General features: G+C 41.5%; 1 protein-coding gene across 9 annotated transcripts in view; it reads right to left on the bottom strand.

Moving 5' to 3' along the window:
- LOC129180342 (membrane-associated guanylate kinase, WW and PDZ domain-containing protein 1-like) overlaps positions 1-16,652 on the bottom strand; it is a 99,227-nt gene that overhangs the window by 22,973 nt on the left and 59,602 nt on the right. For 3 of the 9 annotated variants that reach the window (XM_054774727.1, XM_054774795.1, XM_054774786.1), the window contains 9 exons: positions 14,996-15,184; positions 13,917-14,184; positions 13,366-13,448; positions 12,943-12,981; positions 9,415-9,472; positions 9,173-9,285; positions 8,264-8,386; positions 7,217-7,402; positions 6,446-7,057 (listed from right to left, as the gene is read on the bottom strand). In XM_054774727.1, the coding sequence (XP_054630702.1) occupies positions 6,446-7,057; positions 7,217-7,402; positions 8,264-8,386; positions 9,173-9,285; positions 9,415-9,472; positions 12,943-12,981; positions 13,366-13,448; positions 13,917-14,184; positions 14,996-15,184 (1,671 nt within the window). The remainder of the gene's footprint in view (positions 1-6,445; positions 7,058-7,216; positions 7,403-8,263; positions 8,387-9,172; positions 9,286-9,414; positions 9,473-12,942; positions 12,982-13,365; positions 13,449-13,916; positions 14,185-14,995; positions 15,185-16,652) is intronic. The other 6 variants (XM_054774745.1, XM_054774737.1, XM_054774753.1 and 3 more) reach the window with 6 other exon arrangements.

Genomic DNA, 16,652 nt, shown 5'->3' with positions numbered 1-16,652 from the left:
TTCCTCGTGTTGGAGGTTGTGCCAACTTTTAAGGTGGTGAAAAATATTTTTTTTGTGCTCTGAATTCAAAGTACCGCCACATTACTGAGCTACCGCTTATTCCTTGCTGACTAATTCTTCCACCGCAGATGCTGTCGCTAAGCTTCGGCCGGGCTTCTTCTCTGTACCTCCTACCTCCTCCTGCATGCAGGGATGAGGGAGATACAGTGCAAATCCAGTCTATATTGATATCAATGATATGTTTGGTTTTGATATCGTGCTTAAAGTAAATATCGATACTTTAAAAATATTGATATATCGCCCAGCCCTAGATGAGACCAAGATAAACTCATCTGCTTCATATGGTGTCAAGCGTGTGTGGTGGCAAACAGGTGAGGAGTACAAAGATAAGTGTGTCTTGTCTACAATCAAGCATGGTGATCGGAGTGTCATGGTGTGGGGGCGCATGAGTGGGGAGCACATAGCCGCAGAGCAGTATTCCAACATATGGACCCCAAAGACACCTATAAGAGGGAGGAGGCAGGAGGAGGAGGAGTGCAAGGTGTCTAATATCCGCCAGCTCCATTATGTCGTCACGGAGGCCTGAAAGAGGATTCCAGATTGCTGGGATGTTCTAGTGAACTCCATGCCCAAAAGAGATAAGGTAGTGCTGGAAAATAATGATATCCACACTAAATATTGACACTATGGGAACAATTTGGGCATTTTGTTGCCAGCGGTTTAGACATTAATGGCTGTATGTTGAGTTATTGTGAGGGGACAGTAAATTTACACTGCTATCCAAATACAAAATGTGTAATCCATCATGATCGTTTCGATTGCTCCCCTCTCGCTTGTCAAGCAATGGACTATTCCATGTTACTGTGCATGTGCAGATTGATCAGGAAGACGGCGGCAAAAACAAAGTTGTGGGCGTGGTGTGGAGGAAGATGAAGCGGAGTTACCCGAATGGAGCGAAGAAAGTATCCAGTTTTAAACAAAACTACCAAAGGTGTCCGCTTTTTCATAGTCCCAAGTACAAACATAGACACACGACAAGAGCCAGACGCTCTTGGCAGTAGCAGTGCTGTCAGCCGTGTGTCAGCCGTGGAGATAGTTCTCAGGATGAAGCTGAGCCTGTGAGAGATGTTTTTCATCACAAAGATATGAGCATTAAAGCTTTAAACTACATTAAAATGTTGCTTAATGTTCTTATCAATTACAGTAAAAGCATTGAGATTATTCACTTGTTAGGTAATAATAATCCCCCAGGAGGATTTTAAGGACTTTATCTTGCTCAGTAAATAGGATTTTTGTTTTCATATTCACATATGCAGTACCAGGATGTGGGGGCCCCCCAATGACTGGGTTTGCCTTGGGCCCCCAAATGACTAAATACGCTCATGTGTGAAGTGAAGGAAAGCGTTTGTTCACATCAGTTGTGAGTAACTTTAATCTCATGAAACATCTCTCAGTGGCACGCGGCACTACACTACTCTACAGTATGTAAATGTCCCCGTAAAACCCGCTCAAAAATCCGAATTCTGGTACACAGGGCTGGGCGACTATACGATCGTCATCGGTGATCTTGATACCTTTTCCTGCTCCACTTCCATTTGTAAGTTGCCGGGGATGTAAAACAGAATGACCAAAGGTGGAGCTGAACACGGAGCGGAGGGCAGAGGAATAGATAGGTTTGAAGCTTCACAGGAGCACTGATGAACAGAAAAGTCATCATCCTTTGTATCTTTTATTCCAGTCTGATGTTGGCATCCTTTGTGCGGTCTGATTTTTTTGAGGAGGCATTTTTGTCATGCAAATGTATTACTCTTTTGAACTCATATTGTTTTGAGAAACCAAACTCTTTACTTAAGTGGCCCCAGCAACTAACCGGAACGACGTTCCTCATCACCAAAATCTGACCAGAACTGGGCACCAGGGGCCAAGTGGGGGGTAAGTCACTATTGATGCACTACACTGCTGATGGGGATGTCAAACAAGTTCATGTCAAAAAATCCCAACTATCCCTTTAAGCAAAGTTCATGAGCTAAATAAAATATACACAGCACTATTTGTGTTTGTGTTGAAGAGAGTCTATTTTCACGTTTCACTCTGGACCAACGGCACTCAAAGCTCAATCCTTTCAAACTGAGGCTGGACAGAGGCTGTGAAGTGGTAGCCACATGTTGTAGGTTGATCCAGCGGCCCTGCCTCCAGCTTTACTCGATGCATTTATCATGAGTCATGTTCCCTTTTGTAGGGCTGCATGGTGGTTAGCATGTTGGCCTCACAGCCAGGGGATCGAAGGTTTAAATCCCACATCCCAAAAACAAGAACGTTAGTCTAATTGGAGACTGTACATTGTCCATAGATGTGAATGTGGAGTCTGTGGCCCGAATGAGGACAAGCAGTATAGAAAATGGATGGATGGATTGGTTTTCTTTTGTTGAGCAAAACCTACAAACCTTGTCCTCATATCTACTTTAGATTTTAATGCATTGCTCCTCTATGCATGTTATCATCACATTTCACTCTTCTCCCCATCATTCTTTCCCTTTTTCCTGCCTTCTAATTTCTCCTGTCTTCTTCTCTGGGCCTCTCAGGGGACAGGTGCACTGAGCACCATTGTCATGGCAACTGCGGCGAGAAGACAAGATGGAGGACTCATTGCTTGGCCTGGCCTCCTTTTAAGGGGAGGTTCTGGTATTTGAAAACACCAGATGTTGTTGTTAAAATTAATATGGGTTAGACTTCAAAGCAGAACTTGGAATTTTCATTTTACACTGTATTATTGGAAAACTTTATTACTCATGTTATCATAATGCGATTTATATAGTCTTTCTCTAAGCATTACCATTTTATTTTAATTTTGTGTTTATTACCAGTGTTAAAAAAAAAAAAAAAAAAATTCCAAAAGTTTCGGTCTAGGATGGGCCACTACACTGGACAATAATTTCCAAACTAGCTTTCAATAAATGTCTTAAAAAAAAAAAAAAGTAGTGTCAGGTGAAAAAAACCCTCTTCAGCTGAAGTCTACTTTGTTGCTTTTCTCCTCTTCTAATAATTTGCGGAAGCATCATCGGCTCAAACTCACTTTCCTTGCTAAGCTTTCAGAGTCAATCTCACACTCGCTTCACTGGCGCTAATCCCATACTTCCACTTGCACTGTGGAAACATGATCCTCAACCTTCTTATTTCTTTCCCTTGAAGTCAGCCTAACCTCGCCCTCCTTAGCTTCTATAATTGTTCCTCTGGAGTGATTATGCGCTACCTTAATTGTCATTTCTCAAAGAAGATTCAGGAATAGTTAGCAACTATTTCCTGTCGAGCTGCAACAATTAATCAATGAATCGATGTTTCATCGATTATCCAGCTATTCATTCATTCATTTTCTATGCCATTTGCCCTCATTAGGGTCGCGGGGGTATGCTGGAGGCTATCCCAGCTAACTTCGGGCGTGAGGCGGGGTACACACTGGACTGTACGCCAGCCAATCCCACAAGGTTGATTAGTCCTTTTGATTAGTCTTTTTTTTTATTTATTTAAAAATGTAAGTATCCCCTGATTTCAACCTCTCAAATGTCAATATTTTTACATTTTGTTAGTCATCCATGAAAGCATACCTCTTATCTTTTATGTTTAAGGCAAAACAAGATATTCACACACATCAACTGTGACCTTGGAAAACTGATATGCTGCAGACCAAACCACTAGGGCCTAACCCACTACTCAATTAATCGATATAACAAGCTTCAGATTAATCGACAAAGAAAATAATTGTTCGTTGCAGTCCTAATTTCCTGTTTGTTTTGTTTCTAAAGTGTCAGGACAAAAAAGGGGCAATCATGATTGAACAATTAAAAAGCATTTTATCTTTGGGCAACATTTGTGTCCAACAGTATGGGGAACACTCCTCAAAGTAAGGTAATAAATACAATTTATTAGGTATACAAACCTATGCTTAGGTTTGATATTGAACTTTATATAGACCAGCTAAATTCAGCCCGACCCATTAAGAAATAGATTACTTTATCAGAATTAAGATCATGCTACCCCCAATTCCCCACTCCCCCTTGTGCCCCATCAGCTAGCCACTCAGTTGGAAACTCTGTAATGACAGTGTGGTGTCAAACTGTAGAAAGATGATCTATGCAGGCTGGCCCACTGACAGACTTAACATCCTCCTCCACACTTATAAGTAGCCCTGACTTTGCTCTCTGTGGACTATACCTATACCTACACTACACCGAGCATCATCTCTCACATACAGAAAATCACACACACAGGCTCATAATGATGCTGACATTTAACACAAAATAGCTCTGTTATTCCAGCAGCGACGCACAAAGTCAACTCATTAGAGGGCATCATCAATGTGGGGTGCGTATACCAAACCTGCCAGTAATTGCGACCTGGGTCAGGTCATCTAGCAACGATGAGGATTCGACACAACAATGAGGGACAAATGTCAACCAGTGTATTAGTGGCTTCTTTACGTGAAGGAAAACCTTTTTGATTTCACATAAAATTGAAAGATAAAGCATGTGGGTGACTTTAGGGAGCTTGTTCTCTTGAGAAAAGTAGTATTTTTACAAAAAGTAATGTCGTGTAATTAGCTACTCTGGTTACTTGAAAGGGCTTTATTTATAATTCACAGTCCACTTCAAATGACAACAACCGCCACAATTTATTCCAGTCTGGTTTCTGTTCCCAATACAACAACGAAACAGTCCTGATTAAAGTCACAATTGATCTCAGCGTCCTCCCAAACCTCACTACAGCTTTTGACACTATCAATCACTCCATCACACTCTCCAACCTTGAACTCTCCCTCAAGATCCCCGTCACTGCACTTTCCTGGATCAAATCATGCCTCACCAACAAACAGCAATTCACATCCACCAGTAACTACACCTCTTTCATCGCTAGGGTTGGTTATCATTTAGATACTACCCGATACTAGTGCCAAATTGGTACTTTTGAAACGGCCCTGGTGCTTAAACGGTGGCCGAACATGGCCGGTCCTTTAAAAATAAAAAAAAACATACAAATTTTGTCAAAAATAATTTTTATTTTTATGGAATTTTGTGACATGCAAGTTGAGCGGAATAGTAATTTAAGTACTTCAACAATATAAATAAAATTATAACCACTAAGTAATAAATTCACCAATATAAAATAAAATCTACAACAAATTAATTATAATAATTCAGTAAATTCATTATTGCAGCAAAAGCAACAGTAACAGAGAATACAGAAAATGTGCAAAAGATTTTACAGTACTATAAGGGCAGACAGTCTTCTGCTTAAGTGCATACATTCCGCACAATTTGAGCAGAAATTGATCATTGATACACCATTCTGGTAACTTGCTGTGCTGTAATGAATTCCAGTGTTTGTGAATGCACCTCACTCGGCGTTGGTGCATAATAAGGAAGGGCCGTGTTGTGTGTTGTGTGTTGGTGTGCGTAGCGACAGAGAAACGTGTGCTAGTTTACCGTGTTGGAATTGAGCACTGCTGCTGGGCGTATTAAGGTCAGCAATAAAGTTTAAAAAGAGTGACAGACTCTGAGTGTCTCTGTGGGGACGTTGTATTACTTAGAAGATGTTACTTGAACAATATCACCTTCGAGAACTGGTTGAATGTGGCCGAGTCAGCAATAATTTAGCACAAAATTGAGGCACTGATAGTCACCTAGTTTTTGGTCCGGTTATTACAATTTCGGTTGACACCGGTGCCATAGCGATGCCAATTTTTGGTAGGCATCCCAATTCATTCCCCCATGTCACAAGGTTTGGTATTTGACCCCCTCCTCTTTAACCTCTTCATACAACATAGGGATTTACATTTCAACTCAGTCCATCAACCCGACCACTGCCCCCCTGACGTAAACACCTGGATGAACATCAATTTCCTCAAAATCAACTACCGTAAAACAGATCACATCATTATTGGTCCCTCACTCATTCAGTAAAAGATTTTCATCCGCCAATAAACAACCACCCTCCCTCGTCCCATCCGAAACCTTGGTATCATGTTAGACAATAACAGGGTATGAGCAAACAACACGTTTCCCCACCCTTCAACACAATGTAATTAAGATGATACATTAAAGCAAACATCGCGTCTCAGCAGCATCTGTATCAATCATTTCTACAAGTCTCTGGTGTACTGCTTTTCCACCCATTTATCTATTCTGTGTCACTAGCCAACCTCCCACTTATTCCCACATTCAGCTGTTCCTCCAGTGCCATGCTCACTCAGCCCATCGCCTCCTCACCACTATTCCTTCCAACCCAAGCAGTCCACATATTAATGACCCACTCTCCCCCTCAGGTTTTTTTTTGTTGCTTACTCACTGTGCTCTTTTGTCTGTGCCAACCTGTCCCCTCTTCACCAGATAAGAGACCATTTTTCTATGCTTAATCACACATGAATAATGTGATATCATGATATCATACATACCTCTCTGCACCAGCATTGTGACCTCACTTCCTCGGGGGCATTTGCTCAGCAAGTCCACCACCTGGTTGTGGCTCATGTTTTGGACATTTCTCTTGTTAACCTCCATCAGTATGTCCCCCTCCTTGAGGCCCCGACAGCGTGGGTAGTCCACAATCTGCTTGACCCTCTGCCCGCCTCCTGTCAGGCTGTCTGCAATGGTGAACCCAAATCCTTTATCGCCCTTCTCCATGTGTATGGTGATCAGCTCAGGCTGAGTGGCTATAGATGAGGCCAGGGTTACCACATCGCTGGTGTAGCCGTGCAGGCTGTTGGAAACCACCTCAGCAGTGGGGCTGTGTGCCCGAGGCTCCCTCATGCCGTTAAGTGGTCCACCCTGGTTGGAAGGTGAGTCAAATGTTTCCTGTCCATTGACAATAATAGGCTCCTTGTCCAAGATAGCCACTGATGTGACCAGACTTGTATTGGGGTCATCGGGGTCAAAGGGCAGGGGGTAGCCACGACATAAGGCCAAGTCCACCATGGAGCCAATAGGGATGGATTGGAAGATCTTCACCACCTGAGCATGGGTGTATCCCAGCACAATGGTGTCATTCACACTCACGATGACATCACCTGCGTCACAAAGAGTAAACGTCAACGATTGGCACAAAGATCTTAATAGCAGCAACACTTCAAGTTTTGCTCTGCTTCATATTCACTGCATGCTGAATATTTAAGAAAGCATTTGGAAAGAAAACAGTGTCTCCTACTGATGGGAAACATGTACTGCACCTGTCTCCATCTTGCCATCCACCGCTGCAGGCCCGTCCAGCACCAAACTTTTGATCTGCAGAAACTCATCTGGTTCATCTCCTCCGACCACCGTGAAGCCGAAGCCACGCCGGCTCTTCTTCAATTTGGTGTTGATGAAGGTTCCTTTCAGTTCTGCGGGGTTTCTGGTGAAAAACGGCTTCCCTCCTGCATAGAGTTGCAACACAGACAACCCATTACAATTTGATATTGTGTCCCAAAATTTACATCCTTTCATGTTCCCAAGTTACCACATCACTCTCAACATCCACACCTCATGTGTTTACCGTCTATTGGCACAAAGGACATTTCCATCAAGTCCTGTGTATTTACAAACGTCAAGTGTCACTGACATTTACGCCTGCTTGGACAGGTTTCGAAGGGTTTTTTGTGGTCCGTTTGTGGTGTTTGAAAGGATAAATTAGTTATACATTAGAATGCAAAACACATCCTTGCTAGCACACGTGTACCTGTACACTTGATAAAATGTATATTGATTTTTACCACTATATTTCTACATGCTAACTGTTGTATAACTATTATACTGTAGCATTGGGTACAAGGTACAACTGGTCAGGTCTAACCTGTCACACACAATCACAAATACAGTTGACATTGCACTAGGGCGCTAGGTGGTATTTAGGAGCGGGGCAGGACCAATGGAGCCAGGACGAGTCAGCCCAGGATGTGTTGTCATGGTGACCCAAGCCAAAAGTGCCATGAGAAGTTGAGATGTCTCCCTTTTTGGGATTTCCGCCTGAAATTGAAATCTTTTTACTTCAATCAATCACACCGTAGAATAAATCGAAGAACGTCAATCTGAAATTGATAGATGCTTGGTGAGGGTTTTTTTTTGACAATAATAGATTCCACGCTAACATGTTTCGCAAAAGTAAACTGCAGTGTAGAAAAAGCGTGACACATTCCCAAAGCAGGTATAGTGAACAGGATCAATTTAAGCTAAACAAACACAACATTATGACCACAGAGCCTCTGACACATGATGGAAACGACAAATTGGACAATTACGTTTGGCTCCCGCTGGGGCTGGAGGTAGAGTTGGCGGGACTTGAGGGTCCCTATAGGTCTCGAGGTGGTTTGAAGTGTAGTTTACCAGTGGTGCTGCTGCTGAGGAATGCTCTTCTATCCACTCTGTACGGGGAAACCCTGTAGGTCAGTCCATATGTATGCAACACAAACTTGTATTTCCATGGCACACATAAATAAACACACATAAGACACACAGAAGTTACACTGACTACTGGACCATTCAAATGTTTTGTTTACACAAGTGTATTATTGTGGTTGTAGAATGCAGTGGTGTAGAAATACACCACATCATACCAAGGCAACCAAAATATTAGATACATCTCTCAGTATGATGCAGTGCAGTTGTACACCACTGCAAACTACAACCACAATAATACATGCATTGTTACAGTACGATGTATCAAAACTTCTCATTGTTATGTTGTAAAGGCAGAATTTTTTAAATATAAGTCTACCATTAGATCTCATTAGATTTGTAGGTGTACCTAATGTGGTTGGCGAGCATGCCAGCTATCTGCTTCGGTCTGTGCAGTCATGCTACTCATATACAGTATGCCATTTTGTACATATTCATCACGGAGCACGCCAGTGCTACAAAGCAAAACCCTTTAAATATCATGGTCAAAAAATGTTTAATGCTGCCAAGTCAAATCATATTAAATAATAAACAGAAAATGGTACAATGGATTTAAATGACTCAAAGTAAAATGTCAACTACAATTGGCCACACTGCGGATTGGGGCAGCTCTTTAAAAAAGTGAATTCTATTTGACAAAAGAATGTGGTGAAAGAGAGACTCTTGCACCCAAACCCCAGTATGTAGTGGACAAGCAAAAGGACGAGACACTCACAGACATGAAGAAAGAAAGAAATGGGCAGGAAACCAACCTTGAATGTACCGCTCACCTTCTGGAGGCTGCGGCTGCTGCTGCTCCTGCAGGATTTTCCGACGCCGCGCCTCCACCACTGGGTTCTCATACTGGGTCTTCCTGTTTATATGACTACCACGGAGGGACAAAGGTTGTTTAGAATTGACAGCTACCTAGCTTAAGTGTGTAGTAAGCTGTATTTATAAGAGAAGACAAGCTGATTTCCTGTGAGGTGATGTGCCAACAAGGTGATTTACTTACTCGACATAGTAAATGCCATACACTGGGTCGTCTATCCTCTCCCATCCTGGCGGCAGCTCTGAAATAACGACACAGAGCATAAAACATCAACAGCATGCTCTCTCATGCAAAGCTGCATGTGTTTTCCAAACAATGAGCCAGCAGCAAGCAACTCTCAATAGAGCGACAAAACAAATCAGACACAATTTGTATTTTCTAATCAGCATTATTTGTCACATGTCATGTTTCAAACCGAATAAGCCTGTCACAAAGCATTTTAAATTAAATCACCACCTGGATTCCCTCTTGTTGTCTACACTCAAAAGGTGTTTATATGTTTTATGAAACGTGAAAAACTTTTCTCACTCTATTTGATTTCACGCAGAGGATTTCCCCACCTGTGTTACAGTGGCCCAGTAAATAGTTTTTACAGGACTACACTGTGTTCCAAACGATTATGCAAATGATATTTTTTCTCTGATTTTGCTAAATAGTCTACTACTAACATTGTTAACACTAACATTTTAACAGACTAAGTTACATGTTAACATAAGACCTTCATATAGCCTTCATGTTAACATATAACCTTCACAATTCTTACATTAAACTTGTGAGTTTTTGGTGCGTTTCTGCTTGAATTTCTTTGCATGATGTCAGAATAGCCTTCCAAAGCTGCTGTTTTGTTGTGATCTGTGTCCCACCCTCATAAATTTTTTGCTTGACAATGATTCATAGGTTCTCAATTGGGTTGAAATCAAGGGGAAAAAGGGGGCCAAACAATGAGTTTCTCTCCTTTTATGCCCATAACAGCCAATGACAGAGAGATAGGTATTCTTTGCATCATGAGATGCATTGCCATGCATGAAGGTCATTTTGCTACAGAAGGTACGGTTCTTCATATTGTACTACTGAAGAAAGTGGTTAGTCAGAAACTCTACATACTTTGCTGACGTCATTTTCACACCTTCAATGACCATAAAGGTCCTACCAGCTCTCTCCCAATGATTCCGATCCAAAACATGACTTAGCCACCTCCTTGCTGACATCACAGCCTTGTTGAGATATGCTGGCCATACTCTACTTCATCCATCTGGACCACCCGAGGTTGCACGGCCTTCATTGGTAAACAGGATTGTTTGAAAATTAATCTTCATGTATTTGTTGGTCCACTCCAACCGTTTCTGCCTGTGAGTATTGGTTAGGGGTGGCCAAATAGTAGGTTTATGCATTGCTACAAGCCTCTGGAGGATCCTACACCTTGAGGTTCATGGGATTCCAGAGGCACCAGCACCTTCAGATTCGATAAATTTGCCTGGAAGAAACCTTTGTCATTATGCCTTGATCAGCACAAACCCGGCTGTCATCTGAATCAGCCACAAATTTCTTCACCGTATGAAAGTTTTTGTAAATTATTGAATGTTTTCATGCCTTGTACAAGGCATTGCAATATTTGACACTTTTTTTGTCAGCAGAGAGATCCTCGCTCTTTCCCATTGCTTAAAATCTGTGGCATGGTTAATAATGGGGAACATCATTGGGGCTGCACGGTGGTGTAGTGGTTAGCATGTTGGCCACACAGTCACAGTCACAGATTCTCCCTTGGGCATTTCTGTGTGGAGTTTGCATGTTCTCCCTGTGTGCGCGTGGGTTTTATCTTATTTGTGAGTGTGAATGGTTGTTTGTCTATTTGTGCCCTGCGATTGGCTGGCGACCAGTCCAGGGTGTACCCCGCCTGTCACCCAAAGTCAGCTGGGATAGGCTCCAGCATGCCCCCGCGACCCGAATGAGGAGAAGCAACATAGAAAATGGATGGATAGATCATTTTTAAGTAGTTTTCTTTTAATTGGGTCACCTGGCAAACTAATGACAACAGTTGTCCGAGATTGATTTCAGTTAAAAGCCCCAAGACACAATGCCATCCATCAATTTAATTGAAAAACAAAAAATGTTATGTTTATAATACTAAAATCAGTTTGCATAATAATTCGGATTCCACAATCAATAGTTGTTTGTCTCTCAGCTGTGAGCAACAATAAAAGGTTTTAGACAGCATTAAAGTCAACATAAAATCTTCTTCCATAACCTACAGACAAGTGAATCAACAACTCAAGCTACATTGTCCAAAAATATCAATATTCACCATGTGGGTTTGTGCGCCTTTTCACGGTATGAGCTGTGACTTTGTAAGGCAGGGGTAGGCAATTGTTTTGACTTGGGCTGGGATGACAGGTCTTTATATATTTTATACACACACACGCACACACACATGCACACACACACACACACACACACACACACACACACACAGTATATTGCAAACACATTGAATAAACAGGGGAAACAGTGTCAAATATTAAAATACTTTCTTCTGGTTTGTTGTGTATAAAACACAGTCTGAAGTCAATTTCAGCTCGTTTGCGCATCGTCATTTTAAAGTCTGTCACAAAGACAATGAAATAAAGCAGCTGGAACATACGTTTCAGCTGCTGTGATTTCCGAAGTATTATACCTCATTGTGCACCAAACGCATTTTGCTGCATCCGATAAAACGTGTACGTGTCGCAAATGTAACCAACGTAGTCCACACACAATGTAACTAAAATCGAATTGCAGAAGACTACATGCAAATGAGCTGACAACTGCCTTGTCACACAATGTGAACTTCAGAGTATTTGTGTGCTATTTCTGCAATTGTTTCATCAAAATCGAAACAATGAGTGACACTGAATCAAAATCAGAAATATGACGTAATGTCAATTATACATGTTACATTCAAGAGTTGTACCTATCTATTTTTCTTAATCATTTTTACATCATGCGACCGCAGTAGGTGATGTGTGTTACTCTTGTGCTAACTACCAATGCTTTGAAGAACAATGTTGAGTCTTGCACGTAGTTTGAAGCAGGGTCCATCCACCAGCTCTGTGTTACATTCAAGATGCAATACGTCACCATTTTGAAGGTTCTTTGTGACAATTTAAGGTCATTTTAAAGCATTTATAGTGATAGGTATAGATGATATTGCCATATATATTAAAGTGATAGTTAGAAAATAACTTTCAATTTTGTTTTCTAGGTCACGCTTTTGGTACCCCTCTCAGGAGACTGACCCAAAAATGTCAAAATTGTTTTCCTGTAACATTACACAAGCGGTATACTGTCAGTTGTTTTTTTTTTTTTTAACTATATTAACACCTCATATTAACGCCTTTTCTTTACTTCATCACTGTGATATTTTACTCTTTTCTTTTCTCTTTAATTAGAACAGGGTGAAACTTTATAGAACAACTTGTAAGCAAACAGTATATTCTGAGTGTGGAATTGTGCAACTGCAACCACTTGATGTTCCTGAATGTAACTTGTTAAGTATGTCTGAAACAAATTAATCGTACCATACCAAACCACATTATTATTTTATGCATTTAATGTCTTATTTCCTATATTATTTTCTTCACTGCTTGTATCCCTCTTCATTCACGATGCACCAAACTGTTGCAATACTTTGCAATCATCTGCTTTTAATTTTGATGCAAAACAGAGTCATCGTACCTATATCACTCTCCAGGTCTTCTGTATGTATCCCCTCTTCTCCAAGGTGAAAGCAGGATGGAAGCAATAAAAACAAAATGAAGAACAGAAAAAGGTAAATAGCGGAGAAACGGGAGGGAAAGTAAGAAATCCGTAAAAAAGAAAGACAGAAAGACAAACCCTTTAGAAAGTGTCAACAACAGGGTGCAGCATAATAATAATAATAAAGTGTAAACTATACCGGTGATATGCTACTTCCATCTTCGCCACTTGATGGTGCAATTTCACAATATGTGTTTCTTTGTAGACGTGCTATTCCTCGAGTGTCATTGGGACACTGCACCGGTCAACTTCCTATATTATGACGGCTAAACTACCTATAATAGCAAATAAGAATCTTCTTTGCTAGCTAGTGTTGCCTCTCTAAAAATTATGACAGCTTACCATCATCATCACACTCTTCCAGAGTCCTCGAGGCTTTGTCTCTACATCGGGGATCCAACCAGGATGTGGTCTTTGTGTTGTGGCTGGAAGGACACAGAAGAGACAAGATTTTAAAACAGCCTCTCAAAATAAAGGACAGTTGAAACACATATACATGGCGATAATTATTCAAATTTGAACCAGGTTTGCATATTTATTAAGGACTTTGGGCCTCTGCTGCAGAGAAAAATAAGGATAACAAAGCAACACAGAGATAAACAATCAATCCACTGACTTTTCCTTCAATTGTAAAAAGAAACAATAGTGACAGAGAGGTGGAGGTAGTCAGGTGATCAGGATGTGATCTCCTTTAGAGATCGACACATGCAGGGATTAACAGGAAAGCAGCGGCAATGGCCTTACAACCATACAGTATGATGGGGAGTACAAGCCACCGGACGTGCAAAATGAATAAAATACTGTACATCGACTACTTGGTGAGTTACTGCCAGTAATTCAAAAAGTGAATCCATGCTGTTAAACTGTGAGGTGTTTAAGGCTGGAACACATACTCTATGAAGTAAAGTTCTCCATTCTCAGTGTACGCCATCTCCCAGTTTTCGGGCAATGGCCCCAGTGCATCTTCCGGGGAGACTTGTGGCTCAGCCAGGGCCTGCCGCCCACTGTCTGCAGCGGAGATGGCTGCATTGGTCAGACCACAGGAAGGAGCATTGTCACGTGCGGGGTACGGCCGGAGGATGCCGCCGCGGCTCTCATCCTGGTCGCTAGGGTTACCTGCGCACAACAAAGGAGAGGGAAAGAGGCTACGCACTAAGGATCCTGGGCAACAAAACAGGCACAACACAGAACAACATAAAAGAACAAAAGATACTTTAAGGCACACACAAGCCAAAAAAGAACAGATAAAATAAGCAACCTCTCAAACCATTATCCTTCCCACGCCCCCTCCCCCCAATTGTCACCAGCTCATTTATACTGTACTGAAAGGGCCCCAGGAATATGCAAATTTTTCTACCAACAGTCTTTCCCAAAGTGTTTCTGACACCCACCCTCTCTACCCAGAAGCGCCTTTCCTCTAATGCTAGCTTTTCAGACCTGCCCCCACTCACTTCCCAGGCCTAGCCCAGTAGCATCGCACGACTTCCATGCTCCTTTCAAGCCTGATCAAATACTAATGCAACACTGTGGCAAGTGGACACAGGGAGGGCATGCATCCACAGTATCAAGAGAGAGAAAAAAATGTTTATTAGGCTCACAAAACATTGGAAAGCTTTGGAAAACTGTGAAATATGTATATCTTTTTCAATGCATATGAAGGAAATCCTTTGCAATTCAATTTGGTGAAAAAAGATGTTGAAAACATTCAGCTTTAAAAACAATATGGCCAAATTATTGCCCCTCCTTGCAGGCAGATGGCAGTGTTTTGGAGGCTCGCATGCAAAGAAATCAGCCTCGCAAAGACATGATGTAACCGCTAGACATAGAGAAGATCACAAACAAATTTGTCTTCCTCCAGCTGTGTTCCTGATCTCTGAAGTATGCACACAAACTCGGCTCGATGATAAAAAAGACTACAAAAGTCTAGAGAGAAAAATAGACAGAGGCAAGGGACAGGCTGCAACGCTCTCACCTGTAAAAGTGTTGTTCATTTCCGAGGCCTGGTCGTCATCATCGTCGTCAGCAGGCACTACTCGTACGCTTTGCATGTCATTGTAGGACTTAGTACGCTTTGGGGTGGACTGCTGGGAGCCTGCATTTCCGAGAATTACTGTCCCAATGATGGGCTGCCTTGGCGGCTTGGGGGTCCCATAATAGTTACCTAGGCAACGAGAATGACATTAGCATGCTTGAGAGACATGCGAGAGGGAGAAGGAGAAAGTGATAACAGGCTGAGGCTCAAGATCAGGCAGCGTGGTTGCAGAAATATCGCTTGATCTTGCCGAAATATAGATTTCCCAAGATAGATCTATGAACCCTTCTAACCTAATGCTCAGAAAAAAGGACAAAAAGCTGGATGACAATTTAGCTACAAATCACAGCTGCTGTGTAATTCTGTTTTTTGCCTCAGACTAAGCCCAGATTTGTATGATTTTTGTCAGCATTGGACAAGCATAATAGCATCTGCACTTAAGAACCAAAAATAAGAAATCGCATCAAAATACACTGTATTTCACATGATCCCTTTCATCTTGGAAGTGATGAGGGAAAACTACGATTATTTGATTTTGAACAACAACACAATTATCGATAGTCATCTAATCCGGCATGAAGCTTGTGTAATTGGATTCAGAACATAAGAAAGAATATAGTGTCATACTGGACCTTATCATTCAATTATTAATATCTTCTGATATTGTTTGAGGTCTGGGATCATAGATCCTTCTTCGTCTCTCTCAGTACTGCTGACTCTTGTGACATTAAGTTTGACTTTCAAAAATGCAGGTGATTTGCTAAGCTTAACATTAACACTGCAGGTAACAGAGAAACGGTAAGCCTGGCCTTGCCAAAAAACACACAAGATAAAATATGTGAGTTAATGAGCTCTGGAGGTGTTGATGAGCTGGTTATGTTCAGACAAAGCTAAAAATAAAACTTTCTAATCTGCCAGTCTATCTGTACCCATATGTTCATCTTTTCCTTAACAAATTCTACAATAATGTTGCTGAAAGTTGGTAAATTGCCTGAGATTGTATTTAACCAAGGATGGCAAATAGCAAGGCTCAACTCAGCAGCACACATTTTTATATCGTTTAGTTGAAAGAAAAATGCATAATTGTATGTTGTGAACAGCAGGAGGATTCATTTAACAAGGACATTTGGCAGAAGCTGTTGACAGGTTGTTGATATGATGTTGGCTGCTTTGTCTAATCTTGATTATAATATTAAGTGAATTGCCTTTGAAAAACCTAATGGCATCCAATACAACAATCCTGCTATTGCAAAGATAATAAAGCTCAGTGTTGATTGACACTGCCAAGAGAGGTATTCATTATATCATATATTCATTGTCATCGTGTTAATTGACAAATTTGGCCCAGTTTCCGAAATAAGGGGATCATACTCTGCTTCAGAATGTTTGAATTTATGTTTCCTTCGGTGAACTGCAGCTCTCCAGTGCCCACAGCACTCATGTAGCCTGAGACTATGATGTTACCACCACCTTGCTTGTAGGGATGCAACGATTACTCGAATAATTTGAGTACCTCCATTACAAAAAAATGAGGATTTTTTTCTGCCTCGAGATATCGCTTACGTCACCAACGTGCTTACGTCACCCACGCAGAGGA

The sequence above is a fragment of the Dunckerocampus dactyliophorus genome, chromosome 1, assembly GCF_027744805.1.
Source record: "Dunckerocampus dactyliophorus isolate RoL2022-P2 chromosome 1, RoL_Ddac_1.1, whole genome shotgun sequence".
NCBI lineage: Eukaryota > Metazoa > Chordata > Actinopteri > Syngnathiformes > Syngnathidae > Dunckerocampus > Dunckerocampus dactyliophorus.
Note: the sequence above shows the minus strand (reverse complement) of the source record. Positions and strands in the feature narration are given on the sequence as shown.